General features: G+C 46.6%; 1 protein-coding gene across 1 annotated transcript in view; it reads left to right on the forward strand.

Annotated features, from left to right (window-relative positions):
* Positions 1 to 3,741: 3,741 nt before the first annotated feature.
* The window catches only part of LOC144668763 (uncharacterized), a 121,031-nt gene continuing 110,148 nt past the window's right edge, over positions 3,742 to 14,624 (forward strand). The window contains exons 1-3 of the mRNA XM_078531094.1: positions 3,742 to 3,886; positions 4,054 to 4,146; positions 12,749 to 12,805. Coding sequence (XP_078387220.1) covers positions 3,814 to 3,886; positions 4,054 to 4,146; positions 12,749 to 12,805 — 223 coding nt within the window. The 5' untranslated portion in view covers positions 3,742 to 3,813. The remainder of the gene's footprint in view (positions 3,887 to 4,053; positions 4,147 to 12,748; positions 12,806 to 14,624) is intronic.

Here is a 14,624-nt window from a genome sequence, read left to right on the forward strand (position 1 = left end):
ATTATGGAGAAAGTGGTACGCCAAAGGCAGTAAGTAAAGTCAAGCGTTGGCAGACGGTGCACTTGAAGGTAAAGCATTATTTGCCGATCCATTGCGTAAACGGTTTGGATTATCAGCTGTATGAATGTTAATTCGAATCACTGAACTGATGAACACTCTTTGAGACTGGGACAGAAAAGAGGGAGGAAAACATGTGCAAGCCAAAGATGAAACAAATCCTTTCCTGCATGCCAGACAGGATTTGCACTGGCAACTTTTTCACTGAAATTGTGCTGGTAGAATGCGGTCGGGGCCAACAACAACTTGTATTTATGTAGTACCTTTCCCATTATAGGCAAACCCAAGGAGCTCCACAGGAGAAATATCAAATAAAATCTGACACCGAACCACATAAGGGCCAGGATTTTCCGGCCCCCATCGTGGGTGGGACCCCCCAGTCAGAAGCCCGTTGACTTGCGACAGGACCGGAAGATCCCAGCGATGGGGCGGGTGCGGAAGATCCCGCCGAAGGAGATATTAGGGAAGATGGCCAAAAGCTCAGTCAAGTAGGACCAATTGGACCAAATAAAGAATGTCTTAAATGAAGGGATGGAAGTTAAAAGGTTCAGGGATGGAATTCCAGGGCTTAGGACCTCGGCTGCTAAAGTCGTGCCATCGATGTTGGAACAATTACAGTCGGGGCTGATCAAAAGGCCAGAGTTGGAGAGCTGTAGGAAATTGTAGGGCAAGGCCCCGGGGGGATTTGAAAACAAGGACAAAAGCTTTAAAAGTGAGGCATTGCTTAACCGGGAGCCTATGCATAACAGCGAGCTCAGGAGTGAACAGGATTTGGTGCAGTTTAGGACAGGAGCAGCAGAGTTTTGGACGAGGGTGGAAATCAGGAGGCAGGCTAGGAGCACAGTGGTATCAAGTCTAGAGGTCCCAAAAGCAAGGATGAGGGTTTCAGCAGCTGATGAGCTGAGGCAGGGGCAGGGCCGTGTGAGAACACAGAGGTGGAAATAAGCAGCGTTAGTCATGCTGCAGATATGAGGTCAGGGGTCAAACATGACACCAAGGTCATCACCAGCCGTGGTTCAGCTTCAGCCAGTGGGAGGCATGGAGTCTGCAGCCGGGAAACAGAGTTTGTGGTGGGATTTAAAGCAGTTCTGAATGTAGTACTTGTAGTGTGACAGCTTGGGACAAGCAGTGTGACATCTTAAAGGCAGTGGCAGGGCCAAGAGAGAGGCTGGTGAGGTAGAGACGGGTGTTGTCAGTGTACGTGTGAAACTGATGCTGTATGCTCTGTTGGGCACAGGATGATCGAACAGGAGGGACCCTGGCACCCATCCCGCCCCCAGCTTGCAAAATCGCTGCTAAGTTTCATCTGGTGGCTTTGCCACATGGCATGGACATCCCCCACCAATCATAAAATACCAGCGGAGGCAAGTGGGCAAGGACACAGCACTGCCACAGTGGCACCCAATTTTATGCCCCTATCACCTCCCCACTACCACCTCTCCACACCCCCCTGCCCACCACCACCTCTCGCCCCCTCCCCCCTCAAAGATCCCGACTGCCAGCTCACCCAAGGCTGGTACCATAAAATTCCACCCAGTGTGGGATTTTCTCTGGAAATTTCTCTGGCTACAATTTATGGATGTGGTGCCAATCAAGCGGGGCTGCTTTGTCCTGGATGGTGTCCAGCTTCTTGAGTGTTGTGGGCACTGCACTCATCCAGGCAAGTGGGGAGTATTCCATCACACTCCTGACTTGTGCCTTGTAGATGGTGGACAAGCTTTGGGGGGTCAGGAGGTGAGCTACTCGCCGCAGGATTCCTAGCCTCTGACCTGCTCTTGTAGCCACAGTATTTATATGGCTAGTCCAGTTCAGCTTCTGGTCAATGGTAACCCCCAGGATGTTGATAGTGGGGGATTCAGTGATGGTAATGCCATTGAGCATCAAGGGGCGATGGTTGGGTCCTCTCTTGTTGGAGATGGTCATTGCCTAACACTTGTGTGGTGCGAATGTTACTTGCCACTTGTCAGCCCAAGCCTGGATATTGTCCAGGTCTTGCTGCATTTGGACATGGACTGCTTCAGTATCTAAGGAGTCGTGAATGGTGCTGAACATTGTGCAATCATCAGCGAACATCCCCACTTCTGACCTTATGATGGAAGGAAGGTCATTGATGAAGCAGCTGAAGATGGTTGGTCCGAGGGCACTACCCTGGGGAACTCCTGCAGTGATGTCCTGGAACTGAGATGACTGACCTCTAACAACCACAACCATCTTCCTTTCTGCTAGGTATGACTCCAACCAATGGAGAGTTTTCCCCCTGATTCCCATTGACTTCAGTTTTGTTAGGACTCAAAAGTGTTGGCATTGAATAGGGCAGTTGCACCACACTCCAACATGCGACCTCAGAAGACCATAAGACCATAAGACATAGGAGCAGAAATTAGGCCATTCAGCCCATCGAGTCTGCTCCGCCATTCAATCATGGCTGATAAGTTTCTGAACCCCATTCTCCCGCCTTCTCCCCGTAACCTTTGATCCCCTTACCAATCAAGAACCTATCTATCTCAGTCTTAAATACACTCAATGACCTGGCCTCCACAGCCTTCTGTGGCAATGAATTCCATAGATTCACCACTCTCTGGCTAAAGAAGTTTCTCCTCATCTCTGTTCTAAAAGGTCTTCCCTTTACTCTGAGGCTGTGCCCTCGGGCCCTAGTCTCTCCTACTAATGGGAACATCTTCCCCACGTCCACTCTATCCAGGTCTTTCAGTATTCTGTAAGTTTCAATCAGATCCCCCCTCAACCCTCTAAACTCCATCGAGTATAGACCCAGAGTCCTCAAACGTTCCTCATATGTTAAGCCTTTCATTCCTGGGATCATTCTCGTGAATCTCCTCTGGACCCTCTCCAGGGCCAGCACATCCTTCCTGAGATACGGGGCCCAAAATTGCTCACAATATTCTAAATGTGGTCTGACCAGAGTCTTATAAAGCCTCAGCAGCACATCCCTGCTTTTATATTCTAGTCCTCTCGAAATAAATGCCAACATTGCATTTGCCTTCCTAACTACCGACCCAACCTGCAAGTTAACCTTAAGAGAATCCTGGACTAGGACTCTCATGTTTCTGCAGTGAAACCATTTCTGAACACCTCAGGAAACACAGCCTCCCCCTTACAAACCAGCGGCAGCACTTTAAGAGCTGCTGTTGGGTCACCGTATGTGACACCCGTCCAATAGGCTCCTTGTTTTCTAACAAGGAGAAGAGCGGTGGGGGGGATGGGGCCTGCCTCAGAATATTGCCGCTTCTAGCATGGGCAGACACCACGTTTTGCTGCCTTCAAGCCACCTTTGGAGTGAGGCAGCCAGTTGGAGAAACGTTGAGAATCGCTGTGGTTAAATGATTTACCACAGCGAGCAAAACAACAAGCTGCTTGCACCACCCATTCTCCCCACGTCAGAACCGTGACCCCACTTCAAAGCCATCCGTTGGGTGCGAAGCAACTCGGGTGAGACGCCATAACCCTCTCAATAAGCACAGGTCCATGGTTTTTGAACAGAGCTGGTAGAGCGAACCGGGATAGTGGGAGGCATCTTTGCTCCAGTCGTAAGTGTTTATTAAGTTTGACCTTGAAGCCAAAGGTCAGGTTAACCACAAGCACGTGCAGAGGTGAGTCACATCCTACTGTAACCTCAACAAAAGCTGGATGATACATGCAGTTGAAGGATTGCTAACGTAAAGCCAATTGTTTGGAGCAAGAATGTTAGAATCAATAACTTCCTTGTGGAATTGCCGAAGGGAGGTTTAAAGTGATTTAATGATCACTTGTCCTTTAACATTTAGTTTTGTACTGTCGCAACATATTTTGGAGAATCCTTGTGCTTCTAAAGGTAATTTATTTCATCGTTTTTTTTTGTGGGGGCTGGGGGAGAAATAATCAGGCTAATGGTGGAGGGACCTATGCAAAGCAGAATCAATTAGACCAAGAATGGTTTGTTTTTGACATAACTCAATACAAAGCGTTATAAAAAGTACTAATTCAATTCTTTGCAAATAGCTGCGCTCCTCAGTGACTTGACAGTCCATTGCCTCACTGGCAAACAAATTGGAGTGAGAAAGATGAAAAATGGTTGGCGTTTGAAATTTCTCAGTAAGTTAACAACCAAAATGTCTGTTTAACTGTTAGAATGTTTTCAGAATATAGTAAATGTGATGTTTTCTTTTGAACATTTTGTCCTCCTTGACTGTAATCTGATTGGAGATGACTGGTATGACTAGGACAAAAAACTGTTCTTACTTTCTCTGTAGTACTATAGAACAAAATGTTATATTTTTTTCTAATTAAGAAATATAAGTGAGGAGCCAAAGCTCATGAGGGATGATTGTGTTCAGGACCCTTGAGGTCACTTTTCCGAAGCCTCATCTCTGACCCACACTCAATTCAGATTCTTTGGCCAAGAGTGTGGAGTCAAACTATTAAAGTGTTGGACATCATTATGGTTGAATAAATGTAAAGAATGATGAGGGTAAATCAGGAGAATAGGTGACCCTCCCCATCTCCGTAACATCCTCCATTTCTATAACTCTCCGAGATCTCTGCTCTCCTCCAATTCTCTTGTGCCTCTTGTGCACAGTGTGAGACGGCGAGAAGCAAGTTGAAGTAGGTGACGATTTAATGGGTCTTGAATGAAGACAGTGGGGATGCAGGTGACAGAACATGGAGGGTGATGTATTTTCAACATGGGAGGAAGCAATAGAGCAAAGTTCCGAAGGCATTGATGAAATAGTTACTGGTCGCAGAAAAGAGAAGTGGTTAAGAATTGGGCATGTCCCTAAGAAATTAGCATTTTGAAATTAAAGTACTGATAATTACTTGATTCATTTTCTCACGGTGAAAGTAAGGTGTTAGCATTAAGTGAAGCAGTGCCATTGTTGGCTGCATGGTGTTCCATTGAATTTACAGCACAGGAACATACCATTTGACTCAAATGGTCAAAACTGGTGTATTTAATTCTTGGAACTTAAAACACTCTGAATAGATCATTGGCAACCCTAAACATTTGTTATGTCATCGTCTTCCACCTCTCAGTTATACACAGCTGCATTGGGATCTCCTCATGTGTGTCTCTGTGCCGTGGGGTACATTGCTAGCGGCCCCCTTGAAGCAGGAGGTGACCTGTAGAGCCAGGGTTGCGGACCGGGGACCTGGCTAGATCCTGACGGCCTGGCCTTATTACCGTAAACCTTCCCGCTCATCCGGCACCAGGTCAGATCCCCTACCTCACCAGTGGCAGGAGCAGAAGTTCAGTGACAGGATACCACTGCCAGAGACTCGCAGGAACAGACCCTCCAACTGGGACAAGGTGTGGGGCAAGGTGATCAACGAACGGGAGAGCCAATAAGTAAAGAAACGCTCATTGCCTTCCTGGTGGTGTCCCACTCGCCTGCCCAGGGTCACTATGAACGCACAACTTGCATTAATAAAGCACCTTTAGCTTAATAAACGCCCCAAGGCATTTCACGGGAGCAATTATCAAACAAAATTTAACATTGAGCCACATAAAGATACTAGGGCAAGTCGCCAAAAGCTTGGCCAAAGTTTTAAGGAGAGTCATAGGCCGAGAGGTGTAGGGAGGGAATTCCAGAGCTTAGGGTCCAGGCAGCTGAAGGCACGGCCATCAATGGTGGAGCGATGAAATTCGGTGATGAAGAAGCAACCATTCTGAAGGAGTGCAGAGATCATGGGACACAGTGGGTAGGATTGGAGTAAGTGACCGCGCTCATATTAACTGGAGTTAAAATCAAAACCACTGTGTATAAGTGTAGCTGTGTGTCTGGGTGTGTGTCTGTTTCTGTGTGTCTGTCTGGGTCTGTGTTTTTGTGGGTGGATGTCTTTGTATGTGTATGGTTGTCTGGGTGTTTAGGTGCATTTCTATGTATGTGTGCAGTTGTGTAGATGTGTTTGTGTGGGTGTGTGTCTGTATGGATATGTGTGTGGGTGGGTATGTGTCTGCTTGTGTGGGTGTCTGTGTGAGTGTGTGTCTGTGTATGTGTGTGGTTGTGGGGTTACGTGTCTGTGTGGGTATGAGTCTGTGTGGGTGTGTAGCTGTCTGTGTCGGTGTGTGTGTCTGTGTCGGTGTGTGTGTCTGTGTCGGTGTGTGTCTCTGCGTCAGTGTGTGTGTCTGTGTCGGTGTGTGTCTGTGTGGGTGTGTGTCTGTGTAGGTGTGTGTGTCTGTGTCGGTGTGTGTGTCTGTGTCGGTGTGTGTGTCTGTGTCGGTGTGTGTCTGTGTCGGTGTGTGTGTCTGTGTCGGTGTGTGTCTGTGTCGGTGTGTGTGTCTGTGTCGGTGTGTGTGTCTGTGTCGGTGTGTGTGTCTGTGTAGGTGTGTGTGTCTGTGTCGGTGTGTGTGTCTGTGTCGGTGTGTGTCTGTGTAGGTGTGTGTGTCTGTGTCGGTGTGTGTGTCTGTGTAGGTGTGTGTGTCTGTGTCGGTGTGTGTGTCTGTGTCGGTGTGTGTGTCTGTGTCGGTGTGTGTGTCTGTGTCGGTGTGTGTCTGTGTAGGTGTGTGTGTCTGTGTCGGTGTGTGTGTCTGTGTCAGTGTGTGTGTCTGTGTCGGTGTGTGTTTCTGTGTCGGTGTGTGTGTCTGTGTCGGTGTGTGTGTCTGTGTCGGTGTGTGTCTGTGTGGGTGCCTGTCTGTGTGGTTTTGTGTATGTGTAGAGGATTAGTATTCCAGGTACCCGGGGTAATGCTCTGGGTACCCAGGTTCGAATCCCACCACGGCAGACGGTGGAATTTGAATCCAAGAAAAATCTGGAATTAAAAGTCTAATGATGACCACGAAACCATTGCCGATTGTTGTAAAAACCTATCTATTTCACGAATGCCCTTTAGGGAAGGAAATCTGCTGTCCTTACCTGGTCTAGCCTACATGTGACTCCAAACCCACAGCAGTGTGGTTGACTCTTAAATGCCCTCTGAAATAGGGCAACTAAGGATGGGTAATAAATGCTGGCCTGGCCAGCGACTCCCACATCCCATGAACAAATATTTTTTTTAAATGTGTGCCTGTGTGAGTGTCTGGCTGTTTGTATGTGTGACCATGTAAATATCCATCTATATGGATATGTGTCTGTGGGTGTGTGTCTGTGGGTGTGTGTCTGTGGGTGCGTGTCTGTGGGTGCGTGTCTGTGGGTGTGTGTCTGTGGGTGCGTGTCTGTGGGTGTGTGTCTGTGGGTGTGTGTCTGTGGGTGTGTGTCTGTGGGTGCATGTCTGTGGGTGTGTGTCTGTGGGTGCGTGTCTGTAGGTGTGTGTCTGTTGGTTCGTGTCTGTGGGTGCGTGTCTGTGGGTGTGTGTCTGTGGGTGTGTATCTGTTGGTGCGTGTCTGTAGGTGCGTGTCTGTGGGTGCGTGTCTGTGGGTGTGTGTCTGTGGGTGTGTATCTGTTGGTGTGTGTCTGTAGGTGCGTGTCTGTGGGTGCGTGTCTGTTGGTGTGTATCTGTTGGTGTGTGTCTGTGGGTGTGTGTCTGTAGGTGTGTATCTTTTGGTGTGTGTCTGTAGGTGCGTGTCTGTGGGTGTGTGTCTGTGGGTGCGTGTCTGTGGGTGCGTGTCTGTGGGTGCGTGTATGTAGGTGCATGTCTGTGGGTGCGAGTCTGTGTGTGTGTGCCTGTGGGTGCGTGTATGTAGATGCGTGCTTGTGGGTGCGTGACTGTAGGTGCGTGTCTGTGGGTGCGTGTCTGTTGGTGCGTGTCTGTGGGTGCGTGCCTGTGGGTGCGTGTCTGTGGGTGCGTGTCTGTGGGTGCGTGTCTGTGTGTGTGTGCCTGTGGGTGCGTGTCTGTGGGTGCGTGTCTGTGGGTGCGTGTCTGTGGGTGCGTGTCTGTGGGTGCGTGTATGTAGATGCGTGTCTGTTGGTGTGTGCCTGTGGGTGCGTGTCTGTGGGTGCGTGTCTGTGTGTGTGTGCCTGTGGGTGCGTGTATGTAGATGCGTGTCTGTTGGTGCGTGTCTGTGGGTGCGTGTCTGTGTGTGTGTGCCTGTGGGTGCGTGACTGTGGGTGCATGTCTGTGTGTGTGTGCCTGTGGGTGCGTGTATGTAGGTGCGTGTCTGTTGGTGCGTGTCTGTGGGTGCGTGTCTGTGGGTGCGTGTCTGTGGGTGCGTGTCTGTGGGTGCGTGACTGTAGGTGCGTGTCTGTGGGTGCGTGTCTGTGGGTGCGTGTCTGTGGGTGCGTGTCTGTTGGTACGTGTCTGTTGGTGCGTGTCTGTGGGTGCGTGTCTGTGGGTGCGTGTCTGTGGGTGCGTGCCTGTGGCTGTATGCCTGTGGGTACGTGACTGTAGGTGCGTGTCTGTTGGTGCGTGTCTGTGGGTGCGTGTCTGTGGGTGCATGTCTGTTGGTGTGTGCCTGTGGGTGCGTGACTGTAGGTACGTGTCTGTTGGTGCGTGTCTGTGGGTGCGTGTCTGTTGGTGCGTGTCTGTTGGTGCGTGTCTGTGGGTGCGTGTCTGTTGGTGCGTGTCTGTTGGTGCATGTCTGTGGGTGCGTGTCTGTGACAGAGAGTACAAATTTAAGAGTAAAGCAGCAGATAAGGGGAGAGATTACAAAAATAATCAAAAGATAAAACGAAAAGCTCTGTATCTGAATGCACGTAGCATTAATAAAAACAGATGAACTGATAGTGCAAATAAATAAGTATGATCTGATAGCCATTACAGAGACATGACTGCAGGATGACATGGGTTGGGACCTGAATATTGAAGGGTACATGACATTTAGGAAAGACAGGAAGCTAGGAAAAAGTGGAGAGGTGACTCTCTTAATTAATGATGGTATTAACACAATGGAGAGGGATGACCTAAGTACAGGTAACCAGGACGTAGAAGCGGTTTGGCTAGAGATGAAAAATGATAAAGGCAGGAAGTCACTTATGGGATCGTGTACATGACACATAACAGTAACCACATGGTAGGGTGGAGCATAAAGGAAGAAATAATGGGAGCTTGTCAGAGAAGGTACGGCAATAATCATGGGGGATTTTAATCTACGTATAGACTGGAAAAAGCACACAGGCAAAGACAGCCTAGATGAAGAGTTCATAAAATGTTTTTGGATAGTTTCTTAGAACAGCACATCCTGGAGCCAACCAGGGAGCAGACTACACTGGACCTGGCAATGAGATAAGATTAATTACTGTTCTCATAGCGAAGGCTCCCCTAGGTAGCAGCAATTATAATATGATTGAATTTTGCATTCAGTCTGAGGGAGAGAAGAGTGGGTCAAAGACTAGTATTTTAAACCTAAATAAGGGCAATTATGAGAGCACAAAAGCAGAGCTAGCCAAAGTTAAATGCCAAATTAGGTTAAGGGATAGGTCAATAGCGATGCTGTGGCAGACGTTTAAAGGGATATTTCAGAATACGCAGAATAGATACATTCCAATGAGAAAGGGAAATTCCAAGGGAAGGACACACTAACTGTGGTTAACTAAAAATGTTAGAGGTAGAATCAAACTTAAAGAAAAAGCATATGATTGCACAAAGATGGGTGGCAGGTCAGAAGATTGGACAGAATATAAAAAACATCAAGAACGACTAAAAGATTAATAAGGAGGGAAGAACTTCCTATTGTCTTATTAAATTTTGTGACTTCTCACTGATAACAGGACTTAAGGCTAGTTTCAGTGTCTGCTTTTAGTTCCAGTGTTTGCTTATTCAAGATCAGATAGCGTGATGCCTGGCACTGCTGATCAGCATTTAGGCTCAGTAACCCAGATGTTTAAAAACAAAAAACTGCGGATGCTGGAAATCCAAAACAAAAACAGAATTACCTGGAAAAACTCAGCAGGTCTGGCAGCATCGGCGGAGAAGAAAAGAGTTGACGTTTCAAGTCCTCATGACCCTTCAGCAGAGGACTCGAAACGTCAACTCTTTTCTTCTCCGCCGATGCTGCCAGACCTGCTGAGTTTTTCCAGGTAATTCTGTTTTTGTAACCCAGATGTTTAATTGATGTCTAGGTGTCCCTGTACAATTCCTATCTGCCTGGACTTGGTATTAATTAAAAAACAGGAGAAGAGTACAGAGTGGTGCAGAGTCTTACAGGAATTACAGAGTTGCAGAGATTATACAAATTCTACCTAAATACATATAAAAAGCAGTACATGGAGATGACTGGCGTGTTAAACCTAAGGCAGATACAAGATGCAGCCTAATACTTTACAGGTTCATAAAGAATAAAAGTCATAAGAGTTTTACAGCTACGAAAACTGATTTAAGTTTACGAAGCCTAAGATGGTTACATATTTACAATGCTACAAGTTAAAAAGACTAAGCTAGTTCTGACTAATTGTTGAGAACTTAGTGGTAGTTTTACTTCACACGATAACCTTTTGAACCTCAAAGTTGACAAACTGATAAAAGTTTCAGTTGATAAGATGTACAATGGCTCTAATCTAATCTGCAGTATCTTCACACCACTGGCTTGGAGATGCATGGTGTCTCGCTATTCAAGTGTCGATTTCATTTTTAACAAGTCATGTGATGCACTAGTGTCCTATATTCAGCAAAATATCATGTTGGCTCAGTTTATGAATATACTTCGATTGGTTGATCATTACACATAACTAAACTACAAGCCAATTATTAAACCTAAACTTTCCTACCAAAATCCCACTTCAGTGGAGGCAGCTGGTGAACTAAGTGCCCAGCAACCTCCATAAGCCACGTATACACGACCCCCCCCCAGCCCGACTCCAGACCCCACCACCCCCAGCCCCGCCACTGTGAAATTAGGACGTGCCATGCTCAGAGGGTGGGACTTCCAATTTCCAGCTTGTCTGCCATTTTCGCCACAGCGGAGAGGCTTTCCCGTTATCCAAGTCTGGGTATACAGCCATGTGGGTGCCTGTCTGTGTGGATTTGCGTACATGTAGATGTGTGCGGGTATCTGTTTGTGTGGGGGCGTGCCTGTTTCTGCACTTGCGAGCGTCTCACAGATAGGCATGTGCACTGTCTGTGTGCCCTGTGTGAACTGTGTAGATTCCCAGTACAACTCTTCCCAACATTTGCGTATAACTCTTAAAGTCACCGGGTCAAAACTTCAATAAGAAGCCACAAAGTTTGCAGACAAAATGCAGCTGTTCTGAATTTCCTTGATAAATATCCGGAAGTGTAATGTTTCAACTCCTCTGGGACTGTTGCAATCATTCTGAAGTTCCAATGTGATTTACAGAACACATTATCGGATGTGCAAATTATATTGATGTGAGGTGAAGAGGTGGGGAGAGGAAGCTCATGTAGAGAATGGAAAAACAGGCTTGCATTTGTATAGCGCACTTTACGATCACCGGATGTTTCGAAGCACTTTACAGCCAATAAAGTACCTTTGGAAGCGTAATCACCGGTGTAATGTCGGAACTGTGGCAGCCAATATGCGCACAGCAAGCTTCCACAAACAGCAACGTGATAATGACCGGATAATCGGTTTTATTGTGATGATGTTTGAGGGGTAAATATTGGCCAGGCCACTGTGGGGGGGGGGAATGCCCCTGCTCTTCTTCGAAATAGTGGCACGGGACCTTTCACAGCCACCTGAGGGGGCAGATGGGGCCAACAGCGCAGCACGTCCTCAGTACTGCACTGGAGTGTCAGCTGTGACAGTCTGCATCTGTTGGGCCAAATGGCCTGTTTCTGTACTGTAAATATTTTATAACACTTTACCAGACCCAGAATGAGTTTGTTACAAAAGGTAAATCCCAAATGTACTTTGTCGGGGAATGTACTGCCTTGTTCTGTGCCTGGCCTATACAGGCTGGTATAGACCCCAGGTTTGATTCCTGCTCTGTGCAGACTACAGAAATAATATTGCCATGGTTGGCTTCAGTACCCCTGGAGAAACACAGCCAACCTGCCCGCTTCTGATCTCTATCAAGTGCCCCCCCCGCCCCCCCCCCCACCGACCCCTGCCTGTGTGTGCCCATTCTTCAGATATTGGGGCAAGAGTGGGTTTGGGGCTGTTTGACCCAGCAATGAGCTAGCTTGTTCACAGTCAGGGTCCCACATAAAGAGCAGTGAAGCACCAGAAGACACCAAACGTCAGAAAGAACTTACATTTCTGTAGAGCCCTTCCTGACTTTAGAACATCCCAAAGTGCTCAACAGCCATTGAAGTACTTTTTGAAGTGTAGTCACTGTTGTAATGTGGAAAACATGGCAGACAACTTGTGCACAGTAAGAGCCCACGCACAGCAGTACGGTAACAGCCAGCTAATCTGGTTTGGTGTTGCTGGTTGAAAGATAAATTTTGGCCAGGACACGGCCAAGAACTCCCCTGCTCCTCTTCGAATAGCACCATGGGATCTTTTGCATCCACCAGAGAGATTAGACAGAGCCTTGGTTTGATGTCTCATCCAAAAGACAGCATCTCCAACAGTGTGGCACTCCCTCAGTACTGCACAGGATAGTCAGCTCGAATTTTTATACTTAAGATTCCAGAATGGTAATGAACCCATAAGCTTCAGACTCGAAGATGAGAATACTTCCCACAGCTAACACCAGGTAGTGATCAAGGCATACTGCAGCAAGGGGTTAGTATTTATTAGGCAGGAGGCAAGAGGAGTGAGTTTTAATTAAGGGCTGTAGTCCTGCTAATGTTTGTTAATTATCAAGGGGAGCAGGCCTGGTAAATTATATTCATTTTCTTGCTAACATTACCTTGGAAATTCTAATGCTTAATATAGCAACATTTCATGAGACTGTGTTATCCCATTCCCCCACCCCAGTGTTTTTTTTCCTTAGTGTCTGGGACCGGAGATGTTCTACAGGTGCAGCTAATGCTGGTAAGTTGAAAAGCTCTTATTTTTTAAATAATGTGATCTGCTTTACATTTTAGTCAGTTGAAGCTTTAGTATTTAAAAGAAAATGCAGCCAGAGTGTGTGCGGAGGTTACAATAAACTTTTGATAAAAGCAAAAAAACTGCGGATGCTGGAAATCCAAAACAAAAACAAAAATACCTGGAAAAACTCAGCAGGTCTGGCAGCAGCTGCAGAGAGGAACACAGTTAACGTTTCGAGTCCGTATGATTCTTCAACAGAACTAAGGAAAAATAGAAGAGAGGTGAAATATAAGCTGGTTTAAGGGAGGTGGGGGTGGGACAGGTAGAGCTGGATAGAGATAAGTGGAGATAACCAAAATATGTCATAGACAAAAGGACAAAGAGGTGTTGGAGGTGGTGATATTATCAAAGGAATGTGATAATAGATGACATTAAGGGTAGAAAGCAGGACGAGCGAGGTACAGATAGCCCTAGTAAATAAACTTTTGAAATGGTTACTCATAAGGGGTTTGGCTCACGTTCATGAAGTCAAATAAGAACCCAAGACATGCATTGAAGAATTGGTGGATCAATTCATCCATGTGTCCATTTATCCATCCATCCGTCTCTTTCTATGTGCAACTGCCCCATCCATTTATCCTTCCATTCATTCATCAAGTGACTCAACTATTTGGTCCCTTTATCTGCCCATCCATCCACTTTCCATCTATGGATAGCCCATTCAGCCTAATCAGTCTGTGTTAGTGCTGACACTCCCGTAGCAATGGTCATAATTTCATGTACCTATCCTATTTCCACATTTCATTCTTATTCTTTTTCTCAACCGCCCATTCTGAAATGTCGACGTGCCCTCTCTTTCAATCACTAACTCCAGTAAGTGCAGTCCACAGTCTCGCAACGCTTTGTGTAAAAAAACCACGGTGATCCCAAATTCAATCCTGTACCTTTGCCCCCTCATTCCACATCCATCAATCACTGGAAACCATATCATTCTATTTATTCTGTCCCATCCCTTTCCTTAACACAGCTTTTTTAAAATTCTTCCGTGGAATGTAGGCTTTGCTGACAAGGCCAGCATTTTTGCCCATCCCTAATTGCCCTTGAACTTGAAAATGGCTTGCTAGGCCATTTCAGAGGGCAGTTAAAAGTCAAGTTAAGAGCTGCGGTTCTGGAGACACATCTAGGCCAAACCAGGTAAGGATGTCAGATTTCCTTCCCTAAAGGACATCAGTGGACCAGATGGGTTTTTACAACAATTGACTGCAGTTTCAATGATCACCATTACTGAGACTCGCTTTCAACTCTGTTGCAAAACGCCTTTAAGAGATAGCAGCATGACATCACTAGAAGGGAAGTGTGTCATGCGATCCAGTCTCAGTTTCACTTTTGCTTCAGAAGAGCACACAGCTCAGCTCTGATGTCTTCAAGCTTTCTACCTTTGTATATCTGTTCCCATGGACCTAGTCTTAATAAATGAACCCGCAACGTGTTTACCCAATCCCTTATGAGTGATTGGTGCCTTTATATCATTATAAAGCACAACAAATTACAGATTGAATTAATTGAATTTAAGTTCCATCAGCTGCATGGTGAGATTTGAGCCCATGTCTCTAGAGCATTCACCTGTGACCTTTAGATTGCTCGTCCAGTGATGTTACCACCATGCCCCCATCTCTCTCTGAGGTGAGAGTTAAAACCTTGCACTTACCTGATCTTTTTAATTATTCATTTCCAAGATTGGTGCATCATTAACAAGGCCAGCGTTGATTGTCCATCCTGAGTTGTTCTTGAGAAGGTGGTGAGCCTTTTTGATCCTCAGTAG

Source organism: Cetorhinus maximus, chromosome 28, assembly GCF_964194155.1.
Source record: "Cetorhinus maximus chromosome 28, sCetMax3.hap1.1, whole genome shotgun sequence".
NCBI lineage: Eukaryota > Metazoa > Chordata > Chondrichthyes > Lamniformes > Cetorhinidae > Cetorhinus > Cetorhinus maximus.